Consider the following 16,751-nt stretch of genomic DNA (forward strand, 5'->3'; position numbering starts at 1 on the left):
GGATGAGGGAGTGGAAGGCTTCAAGGGAGAATGTCTGGTGCTGTGGAGACAGCTGTCTAATATCCTTCAGTAAGGAAGTCTTTGTGATGAGACTTTCCAGTTTGACTGCTCCCATTGAGCCTGCATAGACCAAGATAATTAGCATGACAGACACACAGACAGACATACAAATAGACAGATAGATAGACAGTGGCACAGTGTGACTTGATGCAACTGCCAATTTTGTGAGTTTTGAAAATGTTAAGCCCTTCAAAAAAGCAAGTCATTTGCCAGATAAAAGAATAATAATTCCTTCAGTTTCAACAGGGCCTTAGCCGCTGTTGTCGCTCGGACCCTAATAAAACGTAGTTACAAAACTGATCATCTTCTTCATCACTTTGTTGAGGACTAGTGAAGGGGTGGAAGTTTGCATCCTGAAAGTCGTCTGCGTCCCCACGCTGACCATGTTGGGCTTCAGGTTCACATGCACAGCTGTTGCAGAGGCAGTAAACACACCCAAACAAATGACAATTAGATGGCAAATCTAAGTGGTTGTGTTTTGGTGTAGGCTATGTATTAATTTCATCAATCTGTATGGAAATTTACTGCATGCATAGCATTTAGTAACATATGTTTTACAGAGCATATCCACCACTCAGACATAGAATAATCCCAGAAATACCCAAGATTTACCTTGAGACCTTACAAGGGGCTTCAAATTACACTGTGTCCCAGTGTCACACGTGGAGGAGGACAAAGGGTCCTCTTCACTAGTGTCCGCGGTCTCCTGCAGTGAGGCAATGGTCAACACTTTGCGTAAAGAAATTCAAAAGGCTCCACGCTTAAATACATCTCGCGAAGTTGGAATCAGCTTAATATACAGTTCTAATTTAGTCCTCCACAACAGGTATGCTATATCTATCTATAGCTCTCTTTAAATATATGTTCTCTAACATGTTTCACGTAGAACAACAGGTATGCTGTTCGCTGCCGCTGGTGACAGACCTCAGTGCCGATTGTCTTACTGACGTCCTTGTCATTGTATGTTAGCCAGTTGTCAGACATGTCCTGTGGTTTCTTGTCCCTGTGGGTTCCATCACAGATGTAACGGCCTGAGAGGAGAGGACACATTTGTTAATGGTACATCTGAAGAAGCCGTCGATTTTTAAACGTTGAAATTTGTGGCAGCCAAATGTGACAACACACTTACCAGTGTAAGCTGAGGAACCTAAATGGCTGACAATGCTCATTAAGGAATAGCAAGACGCTGTCTAGAAAAGAACACAATTACCAACAATAAGTTACACATGTAGACGTTTGACTCCACTACATTAACTGCATATTTGACATGCCGATCTTTATGTTTTGCTTTAAATATTTGTTCTAAGTCAGTTTAAATGCAGTATATAAGTCATCTTTCCTTGTACAGCAAATAAAGCTGTTAAACAATAAAAGTTGCCCTTTCTTTACTGAACATTATCTCTACCTGTTCACTGGCGTTGGACTTAGCATTCAGCACCAGCTGCCTTGATAGAATGATGGAGCTCTTGATCTTCTCCAGGTTTAGGCATTTGGTGTAATTAAATCTCTTCAGCTGGATGATCAGGGCACGGTTGAGAGGAAAGAAGGTCAGATCACAGATTGACGGAGGAATAAAGATGGAGATGAAACTGCTTAACCTGACACCTGACTGAACTATGGCGATGGTTGATTTTACTCACTTTAGCAGCATCAAGAATGACCCCTGCAACGACGTCTCAGCACCCTACTCGCACTGATACTGGTTCTCCTATTGGGGAACAGGAGTGATAAGCGGGTTTTGGTTTACATCTTTTTATGGGTGATATCAGAATCACGTTGACAAACATATTCACACAAATTCACATTCGGTGGAGTGTGAGGATGAGTTTCTTTTCGGGGGGTGGAAATCACACTAAACTCGGACTAAATGAGCAGATGCGCCACTTACTTTGAAGTACTCTTGCAGACACTGGCGAACTGCTTCCAGGCACCCGGTCCAGTAACAGGTTGATGTAGTCCTCCTCCCGGGTAGATTGCATACCACATCTGCAGAATAAAGGGAACATACAAGTTAAATTACAGCCATAGATATTACACATCCAGATTGAGAAGTTTTCTACCACAACCATACATGGAAAAAAAATCAATCGCATTGTCAACATGTCAACATCTCTACACCCCATGTATAAAACTGTCTGCGGCTGTGTGTTCATACCCATTGCAGGTCCTGGTGCTCAACATCTGGAAGGTGATGTTAGCATCAACAGGGCAGGTGTAACTGTAGCCCTTGTTAAATGCGTCTGCCTACAGGTCGGCGACACACACCTCAGCTGATTCAGAACACAGCTGAGGCGTACTGCACAGAAAACATACAGGAACAAGAGTTTTTAGAAGGTGGGCATTCTTACAAAAAGTGTAAAAGTATATCCGTGATTCGTGTGGTATTGTGCTGTGTTTAAAAAAGCGTGCTAACTTTCTGTCTGTCTTCAAACTCTGAGTTGAACTCAGCGACAGTCCTTTTAAAGGCAGTGAGTGCTTGTTTTTTCACTGCCTTGCAGGTAGTGAACCTGGAGAGTTTGACTTTTACAAACCCTGTGGATAAACAAAGAGGAAAAATATATATGTATGTTTTCTTTAGTATGTCGACCTACAAAGTTAGAGGAGAGACCTAAGAGTGTGTGTGTGTGTGTGTGTGTGTGTGTGTGTGTGTGAGGTGTTGTACCCGAGGAGCTCTGACTTGGAGAGAGATGTCCACACACTCTCCTGGCTGTAGATACCCCGAATGAAATCTGTTATCGTCAGGAGGCCTTGCAGAGTGGAGTTCATGTAGCATGTATGCGCCAGGTCGGGAATCTTTAAACATATCACAGAGGGCAAAAGTCAGACTGAAGCGTTATTTATTATTATTATTTATTATCATTTTTAAACCTGTAATAACTTTATGTACAAGTCTAAGAACAATATATGAGCATGCAGTGTATGTACATGAGTCTATCTGCAGGCGCTTACCCTAGGGCAACAAGCTCATCTCTGGGCAGCTTTCCTTTTCTTCGTTTTCGTTTTCTTCCTACATTCGTCCATGGATCGTCTGTAATGGGTATGACCTTTAGTCTCCCACCATGACCTCTTGGATTGGTGGGACACTAGACCTGTTTCTGTTGGTTGTTTGTACAACAAAAAAGAAGGTGAGTATAGCAAACAAAACCACATGCATGAAGGTAATAGTCACTTATCATCGTCCACGTTTCTGTGGTCAGGTAGCAACATTCTGCTCTGTGGAACATACCTTTTGGCAAAATATGAGCCAATGAGGCGCCTTTATTTTCTTCTTTCCAGTAGCTTTCTGTACATCAGCTTCTTCTCCAGGCTCCTCGGTGGTGTTGACACTGGGGATCAGAGGAAACAGATGGTACTACATGGTCCAGACGGCCTTTAAACAAATGTAATTTGGTGGGAAATAATGAATAAGAAGAGATACATAAACATTGAAACAATTGTATACCTCTTTTCTGTGGCAGAAGAGGGTAGTTTGGTATTTTCTGCCACATTCGTAGTCTTTACCTCATCCTCAGCTGCAGCTGGGACTGAAGTGTCAGGGATGGCTGAAGCCTCCTGGCCGCTAGCTTCTCCCTTGGGCTCCTTGGTGGTGTTGATACTGGTGATCAGAGGAAACACAGATGGTTCTTCTACTGCATGGTCCAGTATGTGTGGTTGCTGTTGTAAATTTCCTATTGATTTATCCCAATTTTTTTAGTAATTATTTAGACTTCTACAATCTTTTTTGTTTATTGAAGTTGAGAATTAGTGAAAAAAAATAAGATTTGTCATAAAAATATCTTATATAAATTAAAATAATCTCATACCTCTCAGCTGGGGCAGAAGATGGCAGCTGTTTGTTGTCTTCATCCTCAGCTGCAGCTGGGACTGGAGTGTCAGGGTTTGGTGAATCTTCCTGGACACTAGCTTCTGCTACGGGTTCCTCGGTGGTGTTGACACTGATGATAAAAGAAAACAGACGGTTATTCTACAGTATGGTCCGATCCCAGAGATAAAGCCAAAAGAAAGGAACATTTAAAACAAAAACAAAAAAAACACCACTTTTCTGTGGCAGGAGATGGCAGGTTTATGGCTTCTGAAACATAAACCAAGTTCAACACAGATAAGAGACACACATGGCTGCACCAGTTTGGTCAGTGGTTATTGTTTTCCAATATTCAGCTCTGATAAACCTAACTTCTTACCACAGAACAACCTACGCCACGAGGAAGCCTCTTGGCTTTTTCCTTCAGAGCCTCAGGGGGAGCTGAAACAGTGGTGTCCTCCTGAACATTGACTCTGATAACAAAGAGAAAATGCAGAAGATTATTCAACTGTATACTGAACTCGACTTCTGACAATATTGGATTTTGGATCTTCAGGAAATAAAAAAAAAGTATTAAAGTATAAATACTAGAAAGTATTTAGAGAATGTGCCTTAAGAAACTCAGATGTGAGGGGTTTATTTCTTAATCACACATGGTCCCAAAATGATTCAAATCCCATGTGAATATGGTTTATGAATTTGCACTATAACGTTATCTATATCAGACTATGATTTTAAGATAACACTACCATTACATGAGCATCAATTAGCAATGACATCACATATGGTTATAAAAAGATCACATGCAAGACTGTTGTGCATATCTACTGTATTTGACTGTAACATTACATATATTCTATACATTTATACGGTCTGCATAACATTATTAGTTAGCCCGCTAGCTTGGTTAGGGAGGTGCAATCTACAGTGGTGTGAAAAAGTGTTTGCCCCCTTCCTCATTTCCTGTTCCTTTGCATGTTTGTCACACTTAAGTGTTTCGGAACATCAAACCAATTTAAACAATAGTCAAGGACAACACAATTAAACACAAAATGCAATTTGTAAATGAGGGTGTTTATTATTAAAAGGTGAAAAAAAATCCAAACCATCATGGCCCTGTGTGAAAAAGTGATTGCCCCCCTTGTTAAAACATACTATAACTGTGGTTGTCCACACCTGAGTTCAATTTCTCTAGCCACACCCAGGCCTGATTATTGCCACACCTGTTCACAATCCAGGCATCACTTAAATAGGAGCTGCTTGACACAGTAAGGTCCACCAGAAGATCCTTAAAAGCTACACATCATGCCGAGACCCAAAGAAATTCAGGAACAATTGAGAAAGAAAGTAATTGAGATCCATCAGTCTGGAAAGGGTTATAAAGCCATTTCCAAAGCTTTGGGAATCCAGCGAACCACAGTGAGAGCCATTATCCACAAATGGCGAAGACATGGAACAGTGGTGAACCTTCCCAGGAGTGGCCGGCCGCCCAAAATTACCCCAAGAGCGCAGCGACGACTCATCCAAGAGGTCACAAAAGACCCCACAACAACGTCCAAAGAACTGCAGGCCTCACTTGCCTCAGTTAAGGTCAGCGTTCATGCCTCCACCATCAGGAAAAGACTGGGCAAAAATAGCCTGCATGGCAGAGTTCCAAGGAGAAACCACTGCTGAGCAAAGAACATCAAAGCTCGTCTCAATTTCTGCACAACACATCTTGATGATCCCCAAGACTTTTGGGACAACATTCTGTGGACCGACGAGACAAAAGTGGAACTCTTTGGAAGGTGTGTGTCCAAGTATATCTGGCGTAGAAGGAACACTGCATTTCATAAAAAGAACATTATACTAACAGTAAAATATGGTGGTGGTAGTGTGATGGTCTGGGGCTGTTTTGCTGCTTCAGGACCTGGAAGGCTTGCCGTGATAAAAGGAACTATGAATTCTGCTGTCTACCAAGAGATCCTGAAGGAGAATGTCCGACCATCTGTTCGTGTACTCAAGCTGAAACGAACTTGGGTTCTGCAGCAGGACAATGATCCTAAACACACCAGCAAGTCCACCACCGAATGGCTGAAGAAAAACCAAATGAAGACTTTGGAGTGGCCTAGCCAAAGTCCTGACCTGAATCCTATTGAGATGTTGTGGTATGACCTTAAAAAGGCCGTTCATGCTCGAAAACCCTCTAATGTAACTGAATTAGGACAATTCTGCAAAGATGAGTGGGCCAAAATTCCTCCAAGACGCTGTAAAAGCCTCATTGCATGTTATCGCAAACGCTTGGTTGCAGTTGTTGCTGCTAAGGGTGGCCCAACCAGTTATTAGGTTTAGGGGGCAATCACTTTTTCACACAGGGCCATGATGGTTTGGATTTTTTTTCACCTTTAATAATAAACACCTTCATTTACAAATTGCATTTTGTGTTTACTTGTGTTGTCCTTGACTATTGTTTAAAGTGGTTTGATGTTCCAAAACACTTAAGTGTGACAAGCATGCAAAGGAACAGGAAATAAGGAAGGGGGCAAACACTTTTTCACACCACTGTAGCTAACTGTCTGTCAGTTATTGCTCACCCACTTTGTGGGTGGCTCTTGCTGTTTTCCCTGTGAGCTGTTTAGGAGGTAGTCTGAGTGGCAGAGGTATGGCAGAAAGATGAGCCACACCGGAGTCCACCCTGCCTGATTGGCCTTCTCTTCCTACTAAAGGGCTCTCTCGGTCCTCACAGCCAGTAGGGTCTGTTTTTGGGTTCTGTTCTCACACACTCACCTTCACGCATGCACTGACTGCACTACTGATACTACTGAATACATGTTTATCCTATTTATAAGGTGGTTTTAATTTAATCCTTAACAATGTGTGGTCTCTGTTATGTTTGTCGAACTATGAGCTGGTTCATGTCAATGTAGGCCTATTCATTCTTTTAAAACAAATAATACAGACGTATCACACATTGCACTTCTTAATTGGAAAATGTTAAATTTACATATAAAAAAAAGCTTAATGCTAAATGGCAAATACCTTAACCTGCCTTCAGCTCTGGAGCTTCTCATAATCTCTTAAACGATTGTCTTTAGATTATCCCTATTTATTATGTTTTCCTGCCCTAGTGTCTTAACCATTTTTGTTTTCTTTATGTCACTCTTTTTTAATTTATTATTTAACTTAAAATGCAATTAGATGAGTATGATGAAAAAATGAATTCATTGGGTTTTGATTTTATTTGAACTTTATTGTTATGGCTCAGATTTTAGACTATTACATAACAGCTAAATAGGCTCTCACAGCCTATTTTAGCAGCAGCTCCTGACCCGGCCCAAGCTCTCTAAGAAGACAAGAAAAAACTCCCCAAAATTCTGAGGCTAGCAGAAATGGGAAGAAACCTCGGGAAAGGCAATTCGAAGAGAGATCCCCTCTCCTGGGATGTCTGGGGGTGCTACAGGATCAGCAAAACAAAGGCCAATTACTGTAAAAAGTTCAATATTCAGTCCAATTAGATAAGTCAGATTAATTATGTCAAGCAGCAGTTTCTCACATCCGTTTTTCTGTCAAAGAAAAAGCAGCATTAGTACTTTGATGACACTTATGTATGGCACTGGATACATTTGTGGACTTTTAGCGTGTGTGTGTGTGTGTGTGTGTGTGTGTGTGTGTGTGTGTGTGTGTGTGTGTGTGTGTGTATGTGTAGTGCTGGTTTATCTGAGCCATGGGTGAAGTTGGATCTGCTCCAGGGTAAGATGCTGCTGGGGGGTTTCGGTCAAAGACATTCTCAAAAAATCCTGGCAGTCTGGAGAGATGACGGATATAGTGATCCATCACATGTGAACTAAAATGAACAGATTTGTGCCTGCTGACATGTTTGTGTATGCTTTTTTTCTTACTTTTGGACAGCTTTTTGCTGATTCTCAGCTTGTTTCCAAGGAACTTGGTGGTCTCAAATGGAACTTTGTGGAGCATTTCAAACAGGACCACTCCCAGCTGCCACACTGTGGTGGGGCTGGGCCTGTATATGCAATGACTGTACCACTCGGGAGGGATGTGAGAAGCGGTACCTACAATACACAGAGATATTAAAAACCATGGCGAGGATGAGGCGGAGGAGAAGCTTTGTCTAAATGTAAGAGTCATAGATAAGTAAGTTTGTGAACAGAAGGAGTAGATGCTAGACTCCTTACCGTAGAAATTGCGGTAGAAGGATCCTTTCTTGGCGAAGCAGCTCAGTCCGAAGTCGATAAGGCGAATGCGAGGGACATCTGAACCGGTCTCGATCAGAATATTTTCCACCTTGATTTCTCGTTGAAAGATGCACTGGGTCTCAAGTTCAATTGCTGCCTCAATAAGCTGTGTCAGTATGATCTGAGAGACAAAAGGAGAGAAATGAGGGATTGGAGAGGAGGGTTGTATGGCCTGAAGGCTGTCAAACATGGCCTGTGTTTTCCCAAAAACACACACACACATTCACACACACACACGATCCTCCAGTAGTTTACCTTAGCCTGTTAGGCCATGTTCAAGAATGCGTGTGTAACACTTACAGGTAAATTATCTGCTCTGCGATATCCGGCAAACACAGATCCACATCCTCCCTGGCCCAGCTGATCCTGCTCTATGTATTTGGCCTTACATTTTGCTAAACAGACAAACAAGCACATTTTGTTTTAACACAGTTGTAAGGAACACCAATAATGTAATATTACTACACCTAATGTAAATCATGCTAACATAAAGCCAAACCCTGTCTCCTTCAGGTCGGATTAGTGGACCTAATCCTTGACAATCCATAGTTGGGACCAGGAGGCAGAGTCCCAGTCTAACACACTTCTCTGCTCCTTTATTCCAGGTGTTACTTAGTAAAAACCCCATAGTGACGGTGTCTGCCCCCCGACCATTAAAATTATTTAAATCAAAGGTAAACAGAAGGGGAGCTGTGCATGAAAACCACATAACAATTAAAACCACAAGTGCAATAGTGCAAAAGAATAGGAGAATTAAATGTGGACTCTTAAACATCAGATCTCTCTCTTCTAAAGGGGTACTAGTGTGGGAAAATAATACAATGACTGAGGTGGTGATGAACAGGGCACTCAGGAACGGCCACGTAAAAGCTGGCTTAAAGTATATGCTGAATTAACCAAAGACTAAATAAGAGTGTGTGTATGTGTGACATATTATACATTATGCTTTGCAGCTGGGGTACGGCTAGGAGGGAGAGAACAGGAAGGGCTATCTTAGTCAGATAAGCTACAGTGAGCACAGAAGAGGAGATGGTGAGGCCAAGGACACTGAAGTTCGAGGACGGTCTGATAACTCAGAGAACAGGACGTACAAACTTAGAAGGGAGTGAACATAGCTGTCTTGTGAAGTAAATGATAACTGAAAATAATAGACAGGCAAGAAGGAAGAGGCAGAGCAGGGATTGTACCCCAGCAACAGTATAGCTGACCAATCAGGCCCCACAAGGGGAACCAATATAACCCTGAGCACGCTATTGTTTAAGTGCCTTTTTGGGACCTCTGTACTAGACAAGTTTCCATCTGGTCCGTGCACGTTTAACTGCCCGGAAACGCATTTCATCTGTTGACCACAAGAATAAACGCTGTGTTAATTCATCATGGAGTCAGTTGTCAGTTTATAGAAGGATTTCTCCAACAAATTTGGTGACCCCGTACGTGATAACGTAATTGGACAGGAGAATCCAACTGGACCTTGGCATTGTGTCCACGGTCCGGTTCAGCTCAGCCACCGGACTGACATCCCGCAGCCCGTGAAGGGGACTGAGCGGCGATACTGCGATTCGTTGGTGTGATCACTGAGAGCTCTCAACAAAAAAGGTAAGCAGAAGCCTGTTTAAAATCAAATTCTGTTATTGGCTGAAAACTAAATTGATGTGATCACATTTCAACTGTCGTAAGTGTTGTTTTAAGCGAAAAGTATTGATTGAATGTGCTGTAATTAAAGGGATATAAACAGATGAAATGTTGGGGCATGTGATGTGATTAAACAGAGAAAAACAACTAGAGAGTTGTGAGAGAATTGTTGAATAATACGGTGGCGGTAGGAGAGGAAAAGGGACAAATAGTCAGAGGAAAATACGTCCAGATGGTTGACGAGGTAGGAGACTGCTAAGGACAGATAGTTCAGATGAGTGATTGTGAATTGCCACCCTTGGTTCTGTGTGAACAACCTGAAAAAGAATTGCAGTTAACAGATTGTCATTGTAATATTACGAGTCCACCGCGAGTGTATTTGTGCAAGGAGTGAGAGGTCACTTTTTAAGTTGTAAAGATTATAGAGATGTACATAAAAAGGCTCTAGATGGAGTCTTAATGAAAAAGTTGTTTGTTGTTGCATGTGTGATTTTTGTTGTGGTTTGGCTTGTTGGATTTTTTCTCACTGCTTATGTGTTGTAAAATGACGACCCCTTATGGTAAAGTGTTAGTAGGGGCAGTGAAAAAGTATGGCAATAAAGGAGAGGAGAAAGTAGCAAAAGAGATTGTGAAAGAATGGGAGAGAGGAGGATGGATTGAGGGAGAAGGGGCGCCGTCCCCGGAGAAAGTGAATGAAATAGTGAAGTATGAAAAAAGTAAGGCAGGCAGAGGAGGAAAAGAAAAGAAAATGGTTTAAATTGACTAAACCAAAGCAGAAGGAGTATGAAGCGCAGAAAGAGAAATATGGGGTGGGGTTGAAAATGACAAATGCAATACAGAAACAATTGGGATTGACAAAACAAGATGACAAAAGTTCACCAAAAACTGAGACAGAAGCTGAACAGAATAAAACCGTTAGCGCAGAGAAAACCCCGCTGCCCGCTGAGGCGCCCCCGCCAACAAACCCTTTTTATCCAGATATAAGAAACCTAAGAATTTCCGCTCCACCGCCGCCGTATACAGGTCCAACGGCATCAAAACCCACAGTCCAAGCCCCAGTGGTAACTGCCCATTTACAGCCAAATGCATTACAAATAGACGTACCACAGGACCCATTGATACCGGCATTAGAGGGCCGCGTACAGGATTTAGAATGTTATCTAAATTTAATGGTACAGTCAGCGCCAGGGGGAGCAGCAGCGGCTCCACCACAACCAGCGGCTACAGTCCCAGCCGGCCCAAGCAAAGCTAGTACCCCATATTCAGCGTCTTTTTGCCAACAAAATCCAGAGCATTTTCACATGTCAGTAAAGGACCCAGTCCACCTCACCATAGTACCCCACAAGACTCAGGAAGTAAGGAAGATAGCGAACAGTCAGACAGCAGCAGGGAAAGTGAGCAAACAGACAGAAGCTCTAGCTCTAGGGAAAGGACTAAAAAACGACATAAACGCAGGCCCAGATCTAGATCACAAAGTCCTCAAGACGTTTTTGTAGCAGGCACATTTAAAGGTAAATTTACCAACGAGGACCCTGACGAAGTTATGCTGCGAAGATCAACTAGAATAAGGGAAAGACTTAACAAAGAGTTCAGAGAGATAAAAGAGCAGCAAGAGCAGCTGCGTCGAACAGTGAATGAGCTCAGTGAGGAAGAGCAGACGCGCCACACACCAGAGGCGGGGCTACAATGCCCACTCCGCCCAGTAGGAGGAGGAGGAGGACTGTTGATGTACACCCCTTACAGTTTTGGTGACTTAGATGCTCTGTGTGCAAAACTCCCCTCCCTGACAGGAGGGGCTGAGCATTTCCTCACAGCTTTCAATAGTCTTACAGCAGGAGTGCAGCTGTGTTTGGGAGATCTCAGAGCAGTATTGGGTAGAGTAATGGGAGCAGATGAAGCTAGTGCTGCCCTCACCAGAGGGGGAGCTGGACCCACTGTTCCCGCATCAGTGCCTGCATCAGCAGTAACCCCTGGCATTTGGGCTGAGCTGCACCGCATGTATCCCACAGTTGGGATCATGCAGCATGGCATGATTTAAAAAGACTAAGTGATGAAAATTTTGATGCCTATGCAGATAGAGCAAAAAAGATTTGGCAGCGTGCTATGAGGGAACCGTGGGACCAGTCCGCCGCCACAGTGGCGCTGTTCCGCCATGGGTACTAGGGGGATTACCCACAGCAGTTCAGACACAGTTAGGAGGAGTAGTAGGCCTGCAAACAATGACCGATGCAACATGGGGCGAGAATGTGCGTCATTTCCTGTCAAAACACCAAAAAGGAGCAGAGCAACAAGAAGATGAATTAAAAAGACTACAAACTCAATTGTTAAAGAAACAACTGGAAGAATTAAACAAGCCCAAGCCCAGCAAAGCTAAACAAATGACAGTCTCACAGAACCCCCAACAGTCAGAAGCCCCAGTGTTGGAAGCAGTCACTCAACTCTTACAGAGAGCACAAGCTTCCTGGCCACCACCCCCCAACCACACCATGGCCAGCGAACACGAGCCAGCAAAATTGGCCCACAAGAGGAAGAGGGCGAGGTTTTCAGAGAGGAGGAGGAATGACTAGGTCCAGGCCTGGAGGAAGGACCTCTCAGCCCTACTTCCTTTGCTACAACTGTGGTCAGCAAGGCCACTATGCAAGAGAATGCCAAGAGCCCCCAGCACAGCCCCCTAGAGGGCCAGGGAGAAATCCCTCACCCCAACCATACCCCGGTGAGCCATGGCCACTGTCCCCCGCTAATCAGGCCCTACAACAGCAATGGTATGACCAACAGGGTCCACAATGAAGGTGTCCTCCCACTGATTTTCATTTTGGTCTGACCACAGAACCCCTCATTACCCTCACTATTCAAGGTAAACCACATGTAATGCTGGCAGACACAGGAGCAACGTTCTCCTGTCTAAATTCCACCTACTTCCCTCCTTCAGCTCAAACTCAGTCAGTTATGGGAGTCAGTGGGACCCCTATCTTACAGCACTTCACACAGCCATTGTTAACCGAATTTAACTCACAAACACACACATTCTTTTTTGCTTTCCCCTGCATGCCCAGTAAATTTATTAGGAAGAGATCTTATGTGTAATTGAATCTGTGCATATGGATGAATGTGGATGGCATTCATGTCACTCCTGTTCCTCCAGTATCCACTCCTGATTCCCCAGTCACCATTCTCTCCCTCACACCAACCCCAGTGTCAGAACTACACCAATATGTATATTGGTTACGCCTGCTTCCCACAGGCCCTGACACACCCTCCATTCAACATGCATTCAACATCCTGAAACCAGCCATATACAGACTGCACCCCTACATGTCCCCACTCCCACAAGTACACTGTACTCTACATGTAGCTGACGACCTGGACACCCCATATCAAGATGACTGGGAGACAAACATGCAAGGACAGCACCCACTTCTCTTATGCAGAGGCATATATTGTGGTAAAGAAGGGGTGGCTGCTTCTGTGGTCTTAACGCACTCCTCTGAAGACTGGTACACACTCTGGGACTCTTCTTCCCCGCATGTCACACTCGCAGTAGGATTTGGCCAGCAGGCCAGATCCCTGGGCCCTATGATAAAACGTGCACTAACATTTAAATGGCTCCCCACCTCCACACCTGGCCTTCTAAAAGCTGACACTGACGCTGAAGACATGTGGTGCTTTAAAGGGCCTCACACAACAGAGAAAACATTGCCTGAAGTTCTCCCACTCCCCAGAGAACATGGACTCCCCTGCACTGACCATCCCAGCGCAGCTACCGCCCTACTAACTCTTCCCCAGCATCTGTTCACCACCGGCCCATATGACACTGGACTCTTAGAAACACATCCTGTGACTGTTACAATCAGACCGCAGCACCACACAGTCATTCACAGACCACAGTATAGACTCACCCCTGACCAGGTCCAAGGCATAGCTCCAACCATTCAGGGACTCTTAGAAGCTGGTGTCATATATCCCACTCGTTCTCCCTGGAACACTCCCATTTTACCTGTCCCCAAAGCTGGAGGAAAGGATGGCGCATGGTGCAGGACTTCAGACCCATTAATGACATTACTGTCCCAGCTGTGCATCCTGTCCCAGACCCACATGTCTCTTTGACATCACTTAACCCCTCCTCACCCACTTCACAGTGGTTGACCTGGCCATGCTTTCTTCTCTCTGTGCCCCTACACCAAGACTCACAGGAGTACTTTGCATTCACTTTCAATGGTCAACAATACACGTATTCCAGGTTGCCACAGGGATATGAGACTCACCTGGACTGTTCAACAGGATCCTCAAATCTCATCTTCTGCAGCTGCAACTCCCCACAACTGTGGTCCTCATACAGTATGTTGACGACCTTCTGCTGGCTGCTACAGATCCCCTCACCTGTGTGGAACAGACAATGCACTGCTGACATTCCTAGCCTCAAAGGCTACAAGGTCAAAGGGACAAAGTACAAGTTGCTAGGAGACAAGTCCTCTTTCTGGGCAGACAAATTTCATCAGCAGGCCTTGGGGTGTCTCCCAGCCATAGACAGGCTATTCTGCATCACCCGCTTCTTCCCCTCACAGTTGCAGACATGCTGTCTTTTCTGGGCCTCACAGGATACAGCCGCTCACATATCCCTGACTATACCAACAGAACTACATCGCTCAGGGAACTGGTGGCTGCTGCTGGTCATCGCTGTCTCACCGCCCCCCTCCTATGGACAACAGAGGCCGAGGCCGCCTTCTCTCTGACCTCAAAAGTGCCCTAGCAAGGGCAGAGACACTCACCTCCCCAGACTACTCACTCCCATTTCATATGGATGTTTCTGAAACAATGGCTTTCTCATGCCATTTTATTTCAGAAAAAAGGGGGAGACAGACATGTACTGATGTACCACTCATCAAGGCTGGATACAGTGGAAAAAGGACAGACAACCTGTGCCCGCTATGTAGCGGCGCTGGCAAAATCCATTGACAAAACAGCACATATTGTAATGTGCCATCCAATAACAATCCACACCACACATGGTGTCACAGCTTTTTTGGCCCAAGGAATTTGCATACAGTGCCACAAGGAAAAAAAACTGCAGACTGCCTGTACCCAACCGCACATCACCTACTCATCAGAAGGAATAAACATGGCCAACAGTATGAGTAGACAGGAGTGCCACATGTTTGCGAGGAAGAAGCAGCCCAAGAAAGCAGAATAAGGTCAGATCTGGAAAACGTACCAGACATGTCGGCTGACATGTGGCTCTACACAGACGGATGTTGCTACAAAACAAAGGATGGGACTAACAAAGCATCATATGCATAGTCCACAACACCCAGATGGAACACATCAGACATTGGAAGCAGGAATAATAAACCAACCAGCGTCAGCACAGAAAGCAGAATAAAGCTCTGATCGCAGCCCTTCTGCTAGCCAAAGAAGAACAGTGAACATTTTTACAGACTCTGCTTATGCTCATGGAACAGCACACTTGGACGCGATCATGTGGAAAAGGCGAGGATACGTCACCTCTGCAGGAATGCCCATAAATCAGAAGGAGATAATGGAGCTAGTGGAGGCTATTGCCGCTCCACTAAAGGTGTCCATAATGAAATGCAAAGGACATGACGCAGGGCAAGGAAGAGTAAGTGCAGGAAACGAGGCAGCAGATTCTGCAGCCAAAGAGCGGGAGGATACTCCCCAAAACAGATGGTACTATCGAAAGAGATAGAATCACAACCAATGGCACTGGAGCCTAAAGACATTCTAGAAATGCAGAAAAGGCAGGAGCCTATGAATGGATCAGTGGCAGCGGAGCGGCGCCACAAAAGACAAAGATGGGATATGGAGGTCTCATCAAGGAAATAGCAGCAGCTCAGCCGATGTGCAGATGTTGCTACCTGAGGCACACAGACCAACACATGAAGGAAGAAAACAGACTCTCCTGATCTGTCTGAGCTGTGGTGGCACCCCAATTTGAGGGACATGGTGACACATTTTTGTCAGGAATGCGGGGTGTGTGGAGAGCATAATGTTCAGAAACCATACACCACACTAAAAGGAGCGTACCCAGTCCCCACAGCTTTTTTCAAGATATCATATAGATATACTGATATGGGCGCAGAAAATGTGGTAGGGGGAAAAGGTATCTTCTGGTGATGGTAGACAGGTTCTCTAGGTGGGTAGAAGCCATTCCCACCAGAAAAGGGACGCAAAAACAGTGGTGAAATGGCTCAAAACTGAACTCATCCCGAGGTATGGGGTCCCCAGGCAAATAAGGTCAGATAATGGCACACATTTAACAACAAACTACTAGAGAGAAGAAGAACAGGCCCTGGGAATCACTCATGCCTTCGGATCAGTTTATCATCCACAGTCACAGGGAATGGTGGAAAGAGCAACCAGACATTGAAGGCTAAGATAGCCAAGGCATGTGCAGGAAGCAAGTTAACATGGGTAGAAGCGCCCATTGGCCCTCATGGCTATGAGGTCCTCAGAAGGACGAGAAACACATTTGACCCCACATGAATAATGACAGGGAGAAAATGCCAGGACCTCCACTAGATGGAGGCCACATGCCAATGTTAGATGTTCAGCAAATAGAAATGACAGACTATATGAAAAAGCTAACATCTCTGGTTTCAGCCCTTTTCTACGCAGGTCCAGTTGGCGAACAGGAAACCGCAGGAGGAAGCAACACTACCTGTCAAGGTAGGCGACTGGGTCAGGGTCAAAGTTCACAAGAGGAAGTGACTGACCCCAGGTGGTCCGGGCCTTACGAAGTGAGGGAGGTTACTTCACACTCGGTCCGGTTAAAGGTAAAAAAGGAGCACCTTGGCACACCTGACACATTGTCCCCAGTCGCACCTCCTAGCCGCCCATTGGCAGAAATTAGAAAGCAATCCAAATGTATAGATGGAAGAGATGTTTTGGCGGAACAGCCCCCACATAGTACATCCATAACTTGGAAGGCAATGGGGTTGGGAAAAAGACAACAGTTGTCCTAGCAGTAGTATATAGTGGGATTGCAGCATTATTCTGGGGTTGGAACATGC

General features: G+C 44.7%; 1 protein-coding gene across 1 annotated transcript; it reads right to left on the reverse strand.

The window, feature by feature from the left end:
* Nucleotides 1-7,554: 7,554 nt before the first annotated feature.
* On the reverse strand, nucleotides 7,555-8,489 carry LOC116683558 (serine/threonine-protein kinase pim-2; the record flags this gene model as incomplete). The annotated part of the gene is made up of 4 exons (XM_032509896.1): nucleotides 7,555-7,646; nucleotides 7,741-7,911; nucleotides 8,035-8,215; nucleotides 8,389-8,489. Coding segments are annotated over 4 exons (545 nt in total), but the record flags the coding sequence as incomplete, so codon positions are not given.
* Between the last annotated feature and the right edge of the window lie 8,262 nt (nucleotides 8,490-16,751).

This window comes from Etheostoma spectabile, unplaced genomic scaffold (assembly GCF_008692095.1).
Source record: "Etheostoma spectabile isolate EspeVRDwgs_2016 unplaced genomic scaffold, UIUC_Espe_1.0 scaffold00019036, whole genome shotgun sequence".
In the NCBI taxonomy this organism is placed as follows: Eukaryota; Metazoa; Chordata; class Actinopteri; order Perciformes; family Percidae; genus Etheostoma; species Etheostoma spectabile.